Source organism: Calonectris borealis, chromosome 23, assembly GCF_964195595.1.
Source record: "Calonectris borealis chromosome 23, bCalBor7.hap1.2, whole genome shotgun sequence".
In the NCBI taxonomy this organism is placed as follows: domain Eukaryota; kingdom Metazoa; phylum Chordata; class Aves; order Procellariiformes; family Procellariidae; genus Calonectris; species Calonectris borealis.
The window spans coordinates 9,627,332-9,647,739 of record NC_134334.1 but is presented as its reverse complement, the minus strand read 5'-3'; the positions used below and the strand labels follow the sequence as shown (position 1 = coordinate 9,647,739).

Below are 20,408 nucleotides of genomic sequence, written 5' to 3'. Positions count from 1 at the left end.
AGTACAAAACTAGGGTATACTCAGGAAAATTGCAGCATTTTTCACTTAAAAGAATTGAAGAATTCCTTAATAAATATATAGAAAATGGAGAATGCTTATAATTGTGTGTTGAGTACAAATAAGTATTTTTAGAACTTAACAACTTCTAGCATTTAATTTCCTACTTCTCTATTAATAGACATGCCTTTAAGAGTTAATTTTTTTTTTCCTTGCTATTGGTGACCATCACTTTTTATGGACAGATATTTATGTTAAGTCAAACAGAAAATGAAACGGGTGGTTGATAGAACATAAATGTTTTTCCAGTCATCCTTTTCATTAATGCTGTCAGTTATAATAAAGATAAGCTACATGCTACAACTCTGAAGCGGATCAAATCAAGCCTGCATGATTTTACTAACCTTTACTGAAATTTACTTGCTGAGGGTCATAATGGAGAAGCTGCTTTGCTGGCTCAAGCTAGTTTATTTGATCCATGTTTCTTCTACATTTTGAAACAGAATTTGCAGAAGTGTCTAGGTGTTAAGAAAAGATAATGGAACACCATTGCTGTTGCTTTAGTGTAGAATCAGCTTGCATTATACTTCTATTTTAGGGACTCTTACTGTTTTATCCTTTGTTGGAAAGCCAGGATTTTAAAAAACTGTCAATAGGATGGTTATGAAATAAAATGAAAAAACCTCCCATTCTTCCTGTGTTCTGGCTGTTTTGCTGCATACTGGTTTAATCAAATAAGTGTTTTTTAGCATGGTAGTTCACTTAGCTCTCGTTACTTTAATTGCCAGTAACATGTTTCAACAGTGTAATTAGGATGTGTATGTGTCCTGAAACACTTCTAACAACTTCTCTCGTCTTCTGACTATTTGGTATTCAAAAAGTATGCAGCTAACAAAGATTTCCACTAAAAGCATCATGTGTTGCTCTTAAATATACTAGTCTCTTAGAAGCAGTCAGAAACATTTTCTAGCAGAAGAGATCGTATTTAAGATCTAGTGTACAGCTGAAACTTAAAATAATAAAACCTTTTTGTGGTTTATTTTCAGAAAGTATTAGGTCTGAATGTTAGATTAGGTCTGTTGTAGCTGTCTGTAATTTAAGGGGAAAATGAATCTACCTCCTTAGTTGAGTTAGACTTTCCAGACAGGTTATGTAAGAGCTAGTATGTTTTCCTGCTACATACTTTTTTGAAAAATTTGAGTTGTTGATTTTAAAAATAGAATTAAACATATTGTTTACAAATATGTTGTGTAATCAGAGTAATTCTAATGCTTCAATAGAATGTTTAAGGAACTGGAGATTTTTGTAGTGATAACGCATAGATACTAAACTCTAGGACTGTTTCTATGAACACTTACGTGATACTTCTTTTTGAAGAAGTCTCAGCATAATAGACTAGGCAGGTAGATCGACTTTACAATGTATTTTATCTGAAATGTTGGAAGAACTTTAATCAGAAACGGCACAAAGGAATGTTGTCTTGACATAATGTAGCATGTAACAACACTATTAGTGACCTAATTACTTGTTAAATGTAGTTTGTCATGGCATAACTCATCAGTGAAAATAATACAACTGAAAACTGTTCCATGGATGAGTTTTAGATTACCATATTAATGAGCAGTTCAAAGACTTAACACTAAGCTGAACTCATACAAAAACTATATTCTGAAAAATATATGTTTTTTTCAAGGTATAGAACCACAGTACTTTTCTGTTCATTCATCTTTAGGTATAATGTAGTAGTGCTGTCAGGTAAGTCATATTCAGACAGGAAAAATAAAATACCTTTAGCGCTATTCTCCAAGTAACTCAAGGGAGAATTTTGAATTTGTTTTTAAGGAGAGGCCAAGGAAAATGAATGAAATGGCAAATGGCCTAAGAGATACATGAAAACCCTTTCAGTTAGATTTACTCGCTGTATACTGCTTGTAATCAAAACACATCCGTTAACTTAAGCAAGAGAATATTTACAACAATTTTAGTTATCAGTGTTTTACTTATGTCTCTAATGTGGTCTTAGAACTCTGCATTAAAGCATAAACAAGTGTACTGAAAATAATAGTGAAAACTTGAATGTTCTGATGAAAAGATACTTCTACGTTAGCATGTTGATGGAGGGGACCCTAGTTGAAATGGCAATTTGGAAATTTTACTTTAATTTCAAGTCAGGAGTTTTTGTGGCTCATATGGGTTGATCATCTGTTGTGATGGTGTTTTTATCTCTTAATGGTCATGGCCCTTCTGGCTTTTTGACTTGTAGAACACAACTGAATCTACTGTCGCTGTGGAAACCTTAGATGATGTACCTGAGCATGTGCTTAGGGGGCTTCCTGAGGACGTGAGGCTCTTCCCATCTGCTGTTGATAAGACACGGCTTGGTAAGTGCTACAACTGTGAAAAGAGAATGAAGATTTTTACACTAGCTCACATAAATTACAGTTGCTGTGGAAGTTTGGTGCCTTCCTGTGCTGGGTAGAGATGATGTCTGGTGCATTTATCTGAAATAATTTCTGTTGGAAAGAGTGGACAGCTTCTGAGTTTCTCCAACATCCCAAGATTATGTTCCTAGAACATCAGAACTGGGGTCAATGTGGACCAAGATGCAAATAGATTAGGTTATGAAAATAGGGCTGTGTTACTTCACTAGTTTGTTTTCACTTACAGCACTTTACCAGTTTTGTGTTTTGCAACTCTCTTACTGTTGCCTCTTTAGAATGCTGCATCTCATTGTCCAATCAATATTAAAAGTTAAATTTATAAGAATAGATTCAGTGCATACTTGAAAGCTGCTATATGGAGCAAAGTGTTATTTCTGTAATATGTCCAAAATGCTTGATTTCTTTTTTAACAAAGTTTAACATGGGAGAACTTTGGAAGTCAGAATTACAGACTGGATACTTGATGTAGAAAACTGGTAGTTTGAGGAATAGGCCTGACAATAGATGCATTACTGTTAGTAACAGGTTATAAGCTCCTTGGAGCAAGGTTAATCTTTTCTAGTATGAACCTGATCCAGCATGGTCCGAATGAGAATGTTATGTTTAATTTGCAGTTATTTGTCAAACTGTTCTTAGTTTTCATGTTATAAAATGTGAAATGCAGGTGTCCATTTTTAGTTCAGTTAAATCAGTCAGTAAATTAATGGGCAGATGCATATATTTTAACCAATCCTAAATGTTTTTTCCTTCAAAATATACTATTCATTAGTTTCACAACTTTTGTGAGGGCTTCATTTGCCTGGCATTGTTTCAGAGAAAGCAAATAGGGTTTTTTGTTTTGATAACATGTTTACTCAGCACAACAGCTGAGATCTGGGACTTTACAATATAAAATCTGTAATGCTGTTACGGTATTTTGAATATCACCTGAAGGACAAGAAAAATCGAGGTCATTTTTTGTCTTCAGAGCTACAGTAGCCCATAAGCAAAGAATAAAACTAGGTAAATGCTTAAACTTTTCATGATTGAAGCGAGTTTCAGGGAGAGGATTGTTTGAATTCATTTTTGTAAACTTCAATTTTCTTATTGTGATCTTAATATTGTAGAATGCTCCCCAATCTGAGACAGACACTTGTAATGATCTTAAGAAATATGAATTGTGAGTAGATGATTTGCTTGAGATAAGTTAGATTAGTTTTTACTACTGATATGTGTCTCTTCAGGTGTCTGGGCAACAAAATCAATTTTAAAAGGCAAGAAGTTTGGACCATTTGTTGGTGACAAGAAAAAAAGATCTCAAGTTAAGAGCAATGTATACATGTGGGAGGTAAGAAACAGCTTGTAAATGGAAAAAGGTATCTGTCACTAGCTCAATATTTTGTATTTAGCCTTTAATTTTTCCAGAGATTTTAGAAATAGACATGATGTGAAATAATTGCCATCTATCTATGTCTACCATTTCAAACAGTTATTTATAGACTGTTATTATAGACACTTGGATTGAGCAACCATTCTGAATTACAAAGCTTTAAACTATTGGTGGTGGTTGAAATTGCTGTATTAATTTTCTTACATACTGTCTCTGGATCACACCTCCCCTTAAGAGTCTATTGCTGATAAAGCTTTGCTTTGTTGGCTTGAACCCTGAGTGATAACCCTTCTGCAACTGAGTACTGTCAACTGCTTATAAAATTAGGGAAATTAGCAAAATATGGAATCTCTTAAGGAAGCCACAGCACTCCTCCTCATCTAGCTCTTTGAAAACCAGCTTTGTTATGGGAATTGGTTTTGCATTTGGAGTTCTTATAAAAGTTCTCAACTGTTGCAGTATTTCTTGTGCTGCTTGTGTTTGGGCTTGCCTTAAAGCAGATGCTGTCTGGAGAGCTGGATAGCTCTTTAAGCTCCACTGATAGTCACAAGACCTTGGATATTATGTAGATTTCAAAATGTAGGTGTCTTAATCTGTAGTTGAATCCTATCTACAGTATCTTTAAGGCAGTTCATAATTACTTCCAAAGACAACTTCAGTCTTTCTGAAGACATATACAGCAAATGGCTTTAGCAAAGTGAATGATCAAGGAGGGGAGGGAAGAAGGAACTGTGGCATAGCATGTTCTGGAGCAGAACTTGCTAGTTTACAGATTTTTATTGATATGTTGATAGTAGTCATCCTTCTGGCCCCTGGCCTGCAAAAATTGAACTGCATAAAACACTGGATACACATACAAAACTTAATGTTAACTCCTATCAGAGGAATTGATCTAGAACAATTTCCCATAAATGCAAATTCACATTCAGGAATGTAATAAAGTGTTCAAGTACAATGTTTGTTGCATTGAGCTAATATTATCACAAACTCCACTGCATGAGGTATCTCCAATTTTGATCTGGTACAAGAACACTTAGTGAGATTGAATCAGTCAAGTAAATTATTGACCTTGCAATAGTTTTTCTCACTGCTGGATTTTGAATATTCTCAGTGGATATGTCTTAATATTTTTTAAATTTGTGTTGAAGAATGATAGTTGCAAACAAGCTGTTACAAAGTTTCATAGTTTGCAATGCAGGCTATAATGGGAACCCTTGCTAGGTATCAAAGTAATTGTATGTTGCTTTAATGCTGATTTTGGAATTAAAAAAAAAGTAGCTAAAATGAGACTGCAGCAGTTAGCCCCATGTGCTGATATCTGAAACCACTCCAGAATCTTAACTGTTAGAAAATATGGTTTGTAAAAGGATGGTGATGCGTGGGAGTAGTGAGGTATATGGACCTTCAACTAGGAGAACAACATTTTCCGCAAGAATCCCATTTGTTTCTTTAGTGAAGTTAATCTGAAGAAAAAGTAAGGCTTCTAAAAGCTGGCATCTCCAGTGAATTTTAATAATTTTGAACTGTCATGCTAGAGTATCATTCTGAGTAAGATGAGGTTTATGTGTCAGTGTATGCTTGCTGTGTCTGAGGAGAGAAATAGAGACTTGAACATATTTTCATTTTCTGTCGGAGAAAAGCCACAGATAGGAAAATGACAGCAAGTGACTGAAAGTTGAGGGAAGTGCCATCTGCCGATTCAGAATGACTGGCACAGCTGTGCTGAATAATATTTATTGTGGTTTACAGGAATCACTTCAAGTCACAATGTTATATAGAGGAGTTGGAGCTATTTCCTTTCTCACAGTGCACAAGGCCTTTAAACAATATTCTGTAAATGAGAAGCTTTAACTGAAAAGTAATAAAATATTTTGTTTTGTGCAAAAACTATAATAAAGTAATATAAAAACATAATAAAGTAATATACATACAAGCAATAAAGTATTATGTTTTGCCATATATTCCGTATCTGCTAACTCTTCCACAGCATTGTTCGACTTTTTTCTCCCATTTTAACCAAAAGGATTGCTGTCTGTGAAGCTGTTTATGCTTTCATATTGCAAGGGCTGGGTGTGCTGATGAACATTTTTTCAAAAGTCAGATGACGTAATCCATGCTGGAATAGTTTAAGTAAGGGAGGTGTTTTTGCTAGGAAAGAAACTGAGATTATTTTGGTGTATTTATTGAAACTTTACCTTTATTGATAAAATTCTGTTTTATTAAATCAACAGTATATCAACACACAAAAAATCAAATTTATTAAATGATTCTTGTTTTAAGCTGTTGTAGAAGTGTGCTTGAAATTGAAAATATAAAACAGTTGTAAAAGACTTAGAATTAAGAAAAGTAAGTATCAGAAACAGTAAAAAGCTACAACATTGTGTAACAGAATGGGAAAGTTATGGTGAAATCGGAATTTTAGTTTATTCCTTATCTGCAGTGGTGCTAAGTGAATGTTTCAGGTGATGAGCTGAGGAGGCTGGATTTTGAAAAGAGCTCTTCCAGGCAGAGACTGATATTTATAGATTTGACCAAAAGAGAAAAGGCAAATAATAAGATATAATTAAATTGCATATATTTTTCCTTTTTTGTTTTTCTAAAAATCTGTGAGCTGCCCGATACTTCTGAGACATTGTGTACCTGTTAGTATGCCTGTGTTCTGGGACAAAGTAATGGAAAAATGGTAGTTCTAGTTGCCGAACAGTGGTGCATTATTCAGTTTGCAAAAAAAAAGTATAACATCCACTGATAGCTCTTCTTATAGGCTTCTAACTTGGATTATAGTAAGAAAAGTGGGAGATGCATAATATGTCTTGAAAGAGAAGCAGAGTTGTCTGTCATCAGAAAATACTGAAGACGTCAGTAACCTTGCTTTATTGCAAGCTGTCTTGAAATGTAAAACAGGAGTAGGTGTCAAAAATTTTTCTCCAAGAATGGAAACCAAAGAATTTACACAGCATCTTGGAACATGCAGAAGTTTGTTGACATGGTCAATTTTTGAAGGTGATCACAAGATTTCTGAAAGGTTAAGATTTTCTTTAATACTCTGAAAAAAGATTAAATATTAATTATGCTTTCCCTTATCGTTCCAAATATAGCAAATGCTTCTAACTACTATATTGTTACTTTTCCCAGTTCATCAGATAGTAAAAATAAAGCTCTATTGCCTTTATATCTTAAAATCAGTCATTTTATTAAATGCAAAATCTAGAGAATCATTTCAGGCTTGCCAAACTGAAAAGAAAGCATAAAATGTTTTAAGGGTTTTGGCTTTTGAGCCCAAAACCTTCAGAGAAAGGCTTGCAGGCCAGAAGTTTTTTTTTCCCAGTAGTACCACTTCCACTAAAACAATTGCAGACGACCAGCAGCACTGCCGCCCAGTACAACCTCTACCTCTGCTCATATCCTTTGTGTTATCTCTGTCCTTAGGTGATGATTACTACTTTGTATAGCTTTAAAATGTGTAGTGTTTTAGTGCATGTATACTTCAGTGTTAACAGTTGTCCATTTGCTTAATACCATTTTTGTCTCATAGGTGTATTACCCAAACTTGGGATGGATGTGTGTAGATGCAACTGATCCAAAGAAAGGGAACTGGCTACGATATATAAACTGGGCACGTTCAGGAAAGGAGCAAAATCTGTTTCCTCTGGAGATCAACAGGACCATATACTACAAAAGTTTAAAGGTATTAATGTCTGAAGAATCAGTTACTGCTCTGTTAACCTTTTATTATTAATAGCTTTTATTCCCCTTTATTCAAATCCTATTTTTTACTATTTTGTATTAAATAGATTTTGAAACATTTTGTGAAATATAATTAAAATACTGAAAATGCTACATTTCACTGGTCTAAATTCTTCTGTGCCAATACAGTTGACATTAAGATCTACTGTTAAAATATAGAATATATATGAACACTATGTCTATCTTGTGGGTTAATGATTTGCTGTAGCACCAAATTTGATACAAACTAGAATGAAAAACTATAGCAGATTACATAAAATAAATGTTTTTCTATTTCTGTAGATACGGAGACACTTTCTACTGAGGATTTTTTGCAGAAATCAGTTACTTTTATGGTTTTTGCGTAGTATAACAAAGATTGATTGTCTAGACACTTTAATAGGAAGCTCCATGAAACAAATTTTCCTGGTTTTATACCCTTCCAGTTTTATTCAGGGAGTGGGGGCCAGGAAAAAGGGTGTAATTTCTGGGGCATTGTATCTCCCAAACCAAGAAAAAAAAAAGATTTAACTATCAGTAATGGTAGAGTATGTTAGTGTTAGAATATTGTGGCTATAAAGTATTATTTGAATCTCTGATGAAGAACCTACTAGCAGTGAGTATATGTAGCTCAACTTTGTTTTTATTTAAAATGCTTTTGTGGTTTTGGGGTATATGCAGCCTTGCTGTTATGGTATTGCTGTTTCTTACATTTCCTTGTAAGGCCAACAACATCTATAAGTAACCGATCTTCACTTAATAAAAGAATGAGTTGATACCATGCAGTTTTGAAGTTTATAGGGCAGTATAGTGCCCTACATGTAAAACTGTTATATTTTAGATCACTCAAACTAGATTGAAAAAAAACAACTTCTAAACATTTTCTGAACTTTCTAATAGCTTTGAGATAGCATTCAAGTAGAGGTTTGCTATTGCCAGCCAGACCGTTGACTTCTCTTCAGTGTTTATTCACTGAGGGCATGCTCCCAATGTGAATCTGTAGCGAGCTTAGTTTTCTCTAGACAACTTTATCTTGGGTTGCCTCTGCCTTTGCCCATAGTCACATTAGTTCATTAAGTGTGCTTTTGGAGTCACTCTGACATTTTAAATTTCTCTCTTATTGAATCTTTTCTGCAAATATTTTAGTCCTGGTAAAGACAGGCATTCACATATTTCAAATTTGTTTTCTGATGGATAATACTGTACTTTGGAAAGTGATTGTACTGCTAAAAGAAGCTGAGCAGTGCTGACAGAATAACAAATACCTTGCCTCAGCATTTGAAATATCCTTTCGTTCCTTTGACTGTCTTCTCTTGCGCCTGATGAATTTTATCCTCAGGTCTTGCCAACAAGATCATGCTGCCAAGCAGCTCTTTCTGAAGACGATTAGAACAGCCTATAAGGATCGGTTTTATTGGTTTCAAAATCTGTCTGGGATTTGTTGCAGTGTGAGATTTTGAGTTTGGGATGTGAGGCTCTTCAAAGAGCCGTCTTCAGCAGGTTTATTTGGAGGGAGTGTTACATCAGAAATGGCGTTACCTCCAGGCTGGGTCTGCACAGAGGCTTGCTGCTATACTTCTTAGAGGCCAGTGTGGAAGCAGCAGCTGAGTAGTTTTGGGCTTGGGTGTCGCACAAAGTGGAGCGCCAGGACCTCATCTGGTGTAGAACCACTGAGTTGTTTCTGCCCTGTAGATTTAGTTCCAGGAGCGCAGTGCGGACATGCTCACGCTAGCTCTGCACGAGCTATGTTGGGATGGCTTGTATTAGTAATCCCAGTTTTATGCTGCTCAGAAGTTACCAAACTGTTTCCAGGACCAAGTTAGTCCAAGAAGCATTGCAACCATGGTTCGGTGGTGCACTCCTGCTGTTCCTTCATTGTCACTACATCTGTGACACAGGTAACTTGGCAGGTAATTTAAGAAGTAGCTGTAGAAATGTCTGAGTTGCTTCACTATGCAAAACTAGGTTATATTGTAAAGTTTAACTTTGCTCCATATTGGGGGAAAAAAGCTCACCCAATGATGAATGTTTGTTAAAAGTGCATACTGATATTCCAATTATTATTTGAACCATCTATTTCAATGAATTTTATTCTCTTCTCCCACCTTTTAGAGAAGTGATATGTAAGGAAAATTCTGATCTTGCTAATCTGTGATGATTTTTGAAGTGAAAGCTTGACATGAAATTGGACAGTTTTCACTACCATTAAATATTCAGCATTCAGTCAGCATACTGATAAATCAGGTCAAGATTTAGAAAGTCACTTTGTGTGTTTTTTAATTGCACAGGTGGACTATTCTTGTAGATTAATAGGAATATTTTAAATCCAATATTCTGTTTAATTTCTTGTCCATTCCAAGAATATGAAAACCAAAGGAAGGCATTAAGAAAGCTTTTTTTGTCTAGTGTTTTGTAAACTTATTTTCATTATTTAAAATGACAAATTTATAGTAACCAGGCTTTTTAAATAAAGTTAGTGTGAAGAAATTAGAAATTAAGCTGCAAGTGACTGATAGCATGGGTAGGAGAAGTATAATATAGAGGAGGAGATTTCGAATGTGTGGTCTCAAGGTCAAGTTACTACATTAAAGCACTTAAATATTGTCTGCTGTATCGGTTTTTACTCTCCTATACCTTAGAAACTGCAGGGAAAATTCATACCTTGGAAAAAAATTGTGCTGTTTTTTGCTTTCTTTGCAAAATATGGTTGCTTATATGTCTGCTTTTTATTTAAAGGTTTATTTTTGTCTTGCCTTCTGTATCAGTGATGATGTTGTTCTTATAGGGTCCATATCAGTCTTAGATTCACATCACACCTTACTGACAACTGAGACAAAAGAAAGCATGTAATAAATAACATCTTAAACATCCTTCTCTTTCTGCATATTAATGTGTTATGATGTATACACTGCCATTTCAAAACTGTTGTAAATTTACCAGCCCAGGTATGTACGCATGGTTCTTTCCTGATCTTCATCGTAATTCATAAATTTAGGGGAATTCCATTTGGTGATAAATAAACAGCACAGTTTTTATTTAGCCCCAAGAGAATTAAAGTTGCTTGTATGTCATTTTGTTCTGCTTTACCTCGAAGCATTTAAAATGTTGTCGTAGCTATTTATTTTTTTCCCAAGGTTTTCTTCAGCTTTTTGTGGGTTTCTAATTTGTAAGTTAAACAGGCTGATTTCCAAGCTTCATTGCTAAGATAAGCAAAGTCCAAATTTGCTTGGTGTAAAAGAACCTCAAAACTGCACAGAGCTTTAACTTCGCTGTTCTCTACTGTAAATGAATAGTAACAGGATAGAACTTTTAAGTGAGCACAAGCAAATACTTTTCTTTTCATCTTTACTGAAGGACTGAGGATATTTGTAGGCTGCTTTGCATATGCTTTCCCCAGGATGCATATATGAGAGTTGTGATATTTCTGTGGAACAGCTTAAACTCATTATGGGGTTTCAGAAGTTCTTCCTGCCCCTCCTAATGAAATGAGCTAGTTGAATAGTGTTGTTCTGCACATAGTACAGGACTTAATTCTTGAATTCTTGAAGAAGAAGTAATTATTGAAGTAATTCTTGAAGTAAAATTGCAGTGAAAACTCAGTTTCAAAAAGTCTTCTAAATAAGCTTGGCTGTGAAACTGTCCTTGATTAAGGTGAAATTAATTTGTTTATGGAAAAATGTTTTGTCAAAAAGGTTTATAGTAACTCAAGAATGCAATGTAACATAGGGTTATACAGTGTGAAAAATGCATACAAGTATTAATGCCATAAACTGTCCACTGTGGTTACGTTTGGGGAGATAAGGCCACATCCACATGCAAAAGCATGGTATCACAGTAAAACACAGTGTCTGTGGTGAAAAATATATACTTTAATGTGAGACAGGCAAATGCCTATCTTAGTCTGTGTGTGCAAGTGCAGTGCTTGTACGTGTACAACGAATTAAATTTTAGACAATCTGTGCTAGAACTTCTTAGGATATAACTTGTTAGGATATTACTCTTGAAAATAACAAATTTTGAAATTACTTTAAACATTTGAACAGAAAATACTCGGATTAAGGAATGCCAAATGTTGCAGTTAAAACATAAAGTGCCAAAAAGCATGTGGGAGTTATTAACCTAATGAGCATTTCCAAAATTCCTACCTTTTTTAACCAAGCTATCCCAACCTAACACTACTACACAAACAATCTGTAGGTAATTGTTTGGAGGAGGTTGGTTTTTAGAGTTGTTATTAGAGGGTGTCATCAGTAAGAGTCGGCTGTGTGTTTTCTGTGTTCTCTCATGTCAGAGTAGCGGTAGAAGTGGCACTTAGTGTAGTTCTTTTCTCGCTCATATTGCTAGTGAGGGAGCTATTTTAATTGTCTGGTTTTGAAGCTGCTGCTGCATCTCACTTTAAAAGTACAAGGTTAGAGAGCCTAATTTAGATTCTAGACTAGTTACACCAAAACTAAATTCATCAAGTCGAATGTTAGTTCCAGCCAGGTAGTTAACAAATTACATGCTCATTATCATCCTGTGTTTGCATTGCCTAAAATTGTTGCCAGCTCTTTTCTCTGAGTTTGTGTATTGTTTAGGGGATAAGTTGTTTGCATCAGACAACTCTTCATTTCTTGCTGCTAAACAGCTGCAAAATGGGACCATGCAGATAGGTTTACCACTATTTATCCTATCAGGCCTCCAGAACTGTTAAGGAAGCCAAACCATAGGCTTTGCTTATAATATAATTTAAACACTTAACATAGTTGTTGGGATCTTGCATCTCTTGTTGTTCCAGTGTCTGGGGGTACAAAGATAACTATCACCTATATCAAGTGCTGTGAGACCTTCTTAAAAAAAAAAAAGTGCTTTAGAAGGAACAGATATTACTGTTGTTCTTGATACAAAAATTCCCTTTGGCTTCAGACTTGAAATAATAGTCCAAGGATACCCTTTGCTGTAACATAGTGACTCTAAAAATAGTACCTTATCTCCACGAGCCCAATGTTCACCAAGCCCTGGAAAAAGGGCGCTTGTAGTTAAGGTAAAGGAAGGCATTTAAGTTGATTTTTCTTGGTTTTGGATAGAATGCTTCAGGAAATGGAGAGATAATGATGAAGACTTAAAAAATAGGTAGAAATACATCTTTAGTCTGCAAACTTGGGGGTTTACTAGTTTGAGTCTGATAATGTTTTAAGGAGCATGTGAAATAATCAGAGAAACTCGTATTGATCAGTTTGGTGACAGTGCTGGGAATATGAGTAGTAATTGCAGTGATGCCTACTTGGCTAATTTGGTCTTTCCTCTGCATTGTTTGATTGGATAAAAAAAAAATAGAAATAATAGATTTGGAATGGCAAACAAATTTTCGTTATTGTGGTTAAGTGGATCTGTGAAACACATAGGAATTACCTGTTTTCCTCTGTATTCCCTTTAACTCACTGCGACAGTCTTTCCCTGTGTCTTTAGATTTTGTTCCAATTCCAACATCAGTGGATGACTGAACAGTTTTATTCATTATTTAATGCTTTCTGTAAGGTAGGTGTGTGATGCTGGTAGCTCCCTGAAAAGAATTAAACTGTAAATAGCAAGAGTAAGAAACACCGGGGATTTCATTGCTGTGAGTTCAGTCATGGATTTAAATCAATGTCACGATTTGAGACAAATCAAAATTTGGGGTGTTGCAGCCTGAAGTTCCAATCCTGTTTAATAATTGTGTCTTACTGTGTAATTAATTAATAATACTAGCGGAAGAGGCCGGTTTCCCGGTGGCATCCTCGTTACCGTCGGAAGGAGGTGGGGGGTTGCTCGCGGGAACCGGCCCCGTTTCTGCGCGGGTCCCGGAGCCGGGCGGGAGGGGGAAGCTCGGCGCTGCGCACGCTGCGCGCCCTCCGGCCGGCAGGGGGCGCGGGCGGCGGCACCCTTCGCGCGCGGGCCGCCGCGGGCTGCGCGGGGCAGCGCCGTCGGCGCCGCCGCGGCCGCTCCCCGCCCCGCGGCCCGCCGCCAACAAGCCGCCGCCTGATTGGCGCCGCGCCTCTCTCTTCTCTCCCGGCAGCCAATCGCGCCCGGCGAGGAGCTGTTGGTGTGGTACAATGGGGAGGACGACCCGGAGATAGCCGCCGCTATTGAGGAAGAGCGAGCCAGCGCCCGGAGCCGGCGGCACTCCCCGAAAGCCAAGAAAGGTAGGGCCCTCCCCGCCCGCTGCGCCGCGGCCCCTGGCCCTGCCTGCCGCGCCGCGCCCGCACCCCCCCTCCCCTCCCCCCCCCGCGGCGGCCGGGCATGGCGGCGGCGGAGCGGGGGGCGACCGCAAACTTTTGCCGGGTGGGCGGTGGCGGCGGCCGCCGTGACCTTCCCCCGCCGCCGCCTCCCGCGCAGGAGGGAGGGAGGGAGGGACGGCCGGGGGGCCGCCAGGCGGGACGTGGAAGTTGTGGCGTCTCCCGGCCCGGCTGGAAAAGTTGGCCGGGGCGGCGTGAGAGGCGCTGGGCTGTTCTCGGCAGCCGGGCGCTGCGCGGGGAGGGAAAATGTCTCCGTCCGGAGCTGGGCAGCGTCGCGGCGCGTGGGGGGCTCTCCGGGGCTTGCCGCGAGTACGGGAATGCCCTCTGCGCAGCAGCGCGCAAGGTTGTGCCAGCCTTCCTGAAACTGTGAACTTTTTGCGTGGGTGGGGTCGCTGCTAAGATTATTTGCAGGCAGTGTTAACAAGTGAAGTGTCGTCGAGGAGCGGGGTGCTGTTACGCGCAAGGATTATTTTCTTACTTTAGTCGAGCGCTGCTGCCAATGAAAAAGTAAGGCTTTGTTATTTTCTGTGGTTTTTAATTTCTTGTTATTTTTAGGGTACTAGTGATCTAGTTGGTTATGAAATTCTGCAGGCAGCGTGAATGACTACTTTTGGTTGACTTTGGCAGAGGAGGGAGGATGAGAGAGTTTCGGAGGGTTATACACGTTAGTCTGCATGTAAATGTGTATGTCAAACCAGACATCCATTATTTTTTCCGTGATTAATTCAGTAGCAATATTTTTTAGAGTGCATGTGCCTCCACGCATGGCCTTATATAACTGACATTTTGACTACCGTTTTAGGCCAAAATCGCAATAGAAGCTATCACTTACAGGGAGTAAATATAAAAAGGAAGTATTTACAGTTGTAGCACAAGGGTATCAATTCCTCTTGTAGGTGAATATGTATATTTTGGAATTCTCTGAAGGTTACAAACGAACCAAAGAAGGAGAGGAGATAATATTTTAAATGGCATCATTGTAGTTTTTTTTAACTTAAAATTCAGGGCCTGATCTTACTTGTAGTGCAGTTGACTGTGGAACTCACATTGGGAACAGACTTAAAGATTTAGGAGAACAATTACTATATAAGTTGTGGGGGTTTTTTGTTTTTTTTTTTTTTTATTTTAGAGATTGAGGAGGGGGCTGGGAGAAAGAAGTGGTGCAACACAATTGGTTATTCTTTTGAACAGTAATTCATAGGTTAAGTCAATACAAACTGGAATTCAAGCACTGATTTTTATTTTGCTGCCTGTAATGAAAAGCATATTTAGCATGCATATAAATAACACTTGGTAAATTAGAGGTTGTATTATGCTTTTTCCTAAATGTGCATTATCTTAGCAAATAGAATTTGTGTGCCTGTGATTTACCTGAAAGGCTAGAAGAACAACTTGAAAGAATTTGATTATATTATAAATCAGAAAAGCCAGACAGAATAATTTCTAAGGTAATTTTTCACGGCATAGAATTTTTATTTGCATAGTGAAGTTATAGATAAAAATATCAGTAAACTAATTTGGTGGTTCCTGGGTTTTGGTTTTGTGCTATTTTGTAGGTTTAAGATTTAACTGTTACGGGTTTTACAGATTTCAGACTGTCATAATTAGAAAAAATAGATCTTTTCCCCCATTTTATAAACATAAGCTCCTTATCAAGGCTCACAAATATATTTAAAAAAAAAACCAAACAAGCAACCTACCAACCAAAAAAAAACCAACCCACCGAACAAAAAACCCCAAACCAAAAAAAAATCCTAAACACAATATAGATGAAGCATTTGAGAATAACCAAGAATAATTTATCTATGGAATTATACTCTTGTATCATGAAGAAGGAAGACCAAATTCTTAGTATTTCATTGCTTTGAATTGTTATGATTAAAGTTTCAGCATCCGTGCTGTAAAAGATAATGCAATTCATAGTATGTGCTTTATTCTTTTCTAATACATGCATATTTTGAAATTGTATAGTTCTATTTTTAGTAGGTTCCATTGGAACTACTTTTACTCCTCTACATTTACGCCTTTACAATTACTCTCAGTTATTTTAGTATTTGTAGTAAGATCTGTTAATATTTGCAATTCATAGCAATTTTCTTATAAGAAACGTAATATTTTTCTGCTGATTTGATAACAGTAGCTGCAGTTAGGATTCCAAAATGGTTTCTGCTGATATCCCTTCTTTTGCAGATTCAGCTATATCTCTTGGATATGGAAGTTCTTAGCCCTGGAGTTGAGATTTTATGGGAAAACAAAAGGAAATTGTGATGAGTAGGGTTAAATAAAAAGTAATTTAAAAAAAAAATCTTAATTGTATGATAAAAGGGGGATGGGAGAAGAAAGATGTTGACTTAACTTTATGCATGTGAAAAATTGAGAGCTGGTACAAGGTACTCTTTTAGATTAAATACCAATTTAAGAAACTTGCTAGAGAGTAGCTCCTCCGGAGAGTTGTGAAATTTGAATTTATTAGCTACCTAAACAAATCAAATAATTCTTTTTTTATAAACTTTATTTTGGCCTGTGTTGCAGGTTGTCGTCTTACACATTGAGGAGAAAATAGAACTAAGAAAGAACTGCCAAGTTTAAACAACTGTGAATGAGTGTGTCCTTTAGAAACACATTTTCCAGAAAAGTAAACTGACAGTTTAATACCTTAGAAATTACTAGACAAGACATTATTTGAGAAGTGTATTATAATTTAATTATTCAGAACATGCAGTTATTAAATAACTCATAATTATTCTGTATTCAGAAAAACAAATAGCCTTTTGAATTTTTAATACATCTTAGGCCTTCTCCTTGCACAGTTAAGAAATCTATCATTTGACAAATAGTCTTGTTTCTGCAATTTATTTAACGAACTCTGATTATATCAGAAAAGGTGACCATTTCACAGGTATTAAAAATGTGATGTGTTTTGCCCAATCAGTCAAGGCTTTCATTATTGTAAAACTTTTCACGTTGCAGTAGGAATACTCTTTATTTCTGAGTAAATCCTCACATGCTGTCAGTTCAGACTGTCTTACCGTAAGAGGTAAGCTTAGTAAATTTGTAAAGTTGAGATGGCATTTAAGAATCGGCAGCTGACCAAGTCTAGAGTAGACACAAAGTACAGATTGAACCATTTTCCTTGACCTTGATCTGACCTCTGTTTGCAAGTGATTACTGACACAAGGTTCATAATCTCCTTTAGAGCATATTTAGGATGGCACCTGGCATTCTCTGTGTACCAGTCTTCTCTAACATGTTTGCAGAAGGTAGGATCTTGGTTATGCCTTAGCCGTGTTTCTCAAAACTCGCCTGCTCTTTACTTGCCCAACTTCTTCAGTAGTTCAATGTCTTGCGTATTTTTGTTCTTGTAGTCTTTATATCTCTCAGGTCTTAATGTTCGATAGTTACTGCCTGCCTTGGTTGTAGGTTTTCGTAGCTGGAGTAAATCCTTTACATCTTTCTTCTACCATGCACAACAGCTTAGGAGTCCTTGAGGAGAAGAGGCAGTTCTTACTAATTTATTTTTATGCATTGAAACGTTGCATGTTGTTGCTAAGGTGATGAGTGCATTTGAGATTTAGAAAGCAATTTAGTAGGATAAAAGTGTATAGGGGGGCGGGGGGCAGGAATACAACCCAAAAAAAAAGAAAACAACTTGGTGAACTTGGGTAGCATCAAAGATTTTTATCAGAGCCTACCCTGTTATCTTTGATGTGATTACTACATGGTTAAGAGCCAGCAGCTGCCGGTGCTTGGTCAACAACTAGCAGAAAAATGATCTAACACATTTTTTGTTGCTTTTGCATTTTCTGAAATTTCATTTATTTATTAAGCGTTTATCATCTGCGTCTCCCAAGTTGTAGTTAACATGCTTCTGTCTTGCCTGCCAAGCTTATAGGAAAATTTTTTCAAATCAAATGCGTTAGCACAAGGTTTTTCATTAATTCTCTTTCTAAGGAAAAAAAGAGAACAGCCTGGCTTTCACTTTTCAGTTGAATTCATGTGTCCATTAGAGGAGTAGTGTGGACGTTTTTTTTCCTCTCATTGTGGCATTTCTTCCTTTATATATGACAGTAGTAATATGCAGTATTAGTAACCAGTGATATGAGGGATGAGTGTGGCTTCAGACTCGGTCTTCCTTTCAAAAGTAACTTTTCACTAACTAAATAAAAAGTATTTAAAAAAAAAAAAAAGGATGGTCATACATAAAAATATCCGGTGGTTTTATCAGGCTATAATCTGCTTTAAGGTGCTAAGGAGGTTCCAAAGTGTAATCAAACAATGCTAAAATAATCTAGGTAGTTTCTGTCATGGATTATGTGGTAGATCAAAAGTCTGTGCTCACAGGAAGAAAGATGCTGATGTTACACAGGATAAAAGTTTGCTCTGCTACGTGCTTGTGAATAATACCTTTTTAAAAAAAACTTTTTTGGGGTGGGAGAAGAGGGCAATGTTTTCCTTCTCCTCTGCTTATTTATCTGTCTGTGGTAGGGGTTCCATTCTGTGCTGTTCAATTGTATTTGTGTTTTAGCTGTGTTCCACTTAGCACTTTATCTAGGGAACAAACCCCAGTGACATAATTCATACCATCGTCTGGAATGAATACTGCATGTGCCTCTCTCATATCTTCTCTCTGTAGAAAGTCAGGCTGTCAAGAGGGGGGGAAAAGGGTCTGTAACTTCATTTTACCAAAGGACATGCTGCATAAGGCAACTTGAGTGGGAGTCTGTCATGAAACCAAATGACCTCTTAAAAAACCTAGTCGTGTTACCTCTTAAAGTAGTCTTCTATTGTAGTGCTGGCAAAACACCTGAATCAGATTCACCTACATCTTAGACGGCCCTTGGTCATTATTTATTGTAGTACAGTTTTAAAGTCTCAAACCATTGCTAATAAATCTTTTAAAACTTCACTACCTTAAATGGCTCTGTTGCTATTTCCCATAGTTTTTGTCAGATTTCAGAGAAAGCATGGACTATAGTGTAACAGTAATTAATACTGTCCCAGAGATAGTGTGCAGTTAAGGTGGGTGAATTATGAATCAATTATCTGTTATAAATAATTATTATGCCTTGTTTTATATCAATCTGAATGCAAAGTGGAACTTTAGGCTTCTGCTTCACCAATTGTAAATAAATGCTGTCATAATAAAAGTTACACTGGATTTTCTTTTATCTATGAGTGTGACTATTGCTGAAACTGTGTCAAATTGCTGCTGCAGAAAAAGGAAATGTGATGATTAAATACGCAGGTTAAATTCTGTAATAGTAGAAATCCTTGCAGTTTTTTTGTTAATACTTTCATAGGCATTCTCACTTAGTTCCAAATAATTAGCTGTACTTGAGAGTCACATAAATATGCATCCTGTTTACAAAAGGTAGGCCTTGGATTGCCATCTGGATGTCATCACAAATGGAAATCATGGCCAAATGATGCCCTGATTGTCTGTTTTTTAAGTTACATGAAGTTATTAGTTAGACTTGTGCTTGGAATAAGTCTAAAAGTTTATTTCCAAACAGAAAAGAGCTTTTGAGAAGAATGATTGTGTATTAATTGGAATGTAGCTTATAGAAGGATGTTAAAGGTTCTATAAGTTGTACATTTGTAGCAAGGATAACATGAAATGTTATTCTTGCCTAAGCTTTATTTGCAATAGATTTAATGAAAAACTTAAATGCGAACTCAAGGCTTCAAAATTCCCTAGCCAATGGGTGGGAAAAGACAAGGAAGGAAGGAGAAGGTCAACAAGATCATCTGGAACAAAACCTTAAAATGAAATTTACTTTGATTTCCCAAAATGACACTGATTTGTGAGAATTATTATATAACTCCAGTTAAAAAGCTGCATTTGGGATGTCGAGGGAACTGTATCTATCGTGGCAGCTTCTATCTGGTGAATATCTAATATATTTGAGGTCTTCTAACCAGCAGAAATTTTCTTTTATCCCTCATAAATGGGGCCCTTTGAATAGGAAACTCGTATTGCTTTAAATTCCCATCTTCACTTCTACAGCAACGCCCCCAGTTCCTATGATAGCTGCTGCTCTGAGCTTTCCCAAGCAGCAGAGTGAAATTGGTATGATTCATTCCAGCCTTGCTCCTGCCTACGGGTTTAAGAATAGGAGAAGATAAGCCTTCATTTCAGAGGTAAAAAAATAAATGATCTGTATTTAAAAAAAAAAAAATTCAGCACTAAATTGCATGTATTGACCCCTTAAAATTCATATTTCTAAGTATAGACTTTTGGAAATACAAGCCCTTAGCACATTGAGGTATTTCCTAAGTTATTAAAAAACATCAATGTTTTTGCTTTAGTCAGGTTGTATCGTATTTATGTGAACATTGGGAAACTTGTTTACTTATGTGCTGTAATTACAAGGTTAGGGAAGGCTGTAGGGTTTGCTGCTTCTTCAGAAGCCTCAGATGTACTATTGTGTATACACTCCTTTTAAAAGTTTCCATATGTGCAGCTGGTAATGGAAATCCACAGGTGCTAACAGTGCTCTCTCTTGCCAGTGTGGGACTGTCACTGTTACCAGTGTATTGTGGTATGTATTTGTACTAGAAGTGGGATCAGACATCCTGATGTTTGTAGTACAGGGGCCCCAAGCTTTGTCTACGCAAACA

The 20,408-nt window shown here is 36.9% G+C and overlaps 1 protein-coding gene across 7 annotated transcripts in view; it reads left to right on the top strand.

Annotated features, from left to right (window-relative positions):
* PRDM2 (PR/SET domain 2) overlaps positions 1 to 20,408 on the top strand; it is a 74,612-nt gene that overhangs the window by 14,761 nt on the left and 39,443 nt on the right. For 5 of the 7 annotated variants that reach the window (XR_012677101.1, XM_075172638.1, XM_075172637.1 and 2 more), the window contains exons 3-6: positions 2,261 to 2,378; positions 3,662 to 3,765; positions 7,343 to 7,495; positions 13,568 to 13,694. Coding sequence is in view for 3 of the 7 variants with exons in the window: in XM_075172638.1 (XP_075028739.1) it covers positions 2,261 to 2,378; positions 3,662 to 3,765; positions 7,343 to 7,495; positions 13,568 to 13,694 (502 nt within the window). In the remaining 4 variants the exon portion in view is untranslated. Of the gene's footprint in view, positions 1 to 2,260; positions 2,379 to 3,661; positions 3,766 to 7,342; positions 7,496 to 13,567; positions 13,695 to 13,957; positions 14,295 to 20,408 lie in introns of those variants that run through there. The other 2 variants (XM_075172643.1, XM_075172642.1) reach the window with 1 other exon arrangement.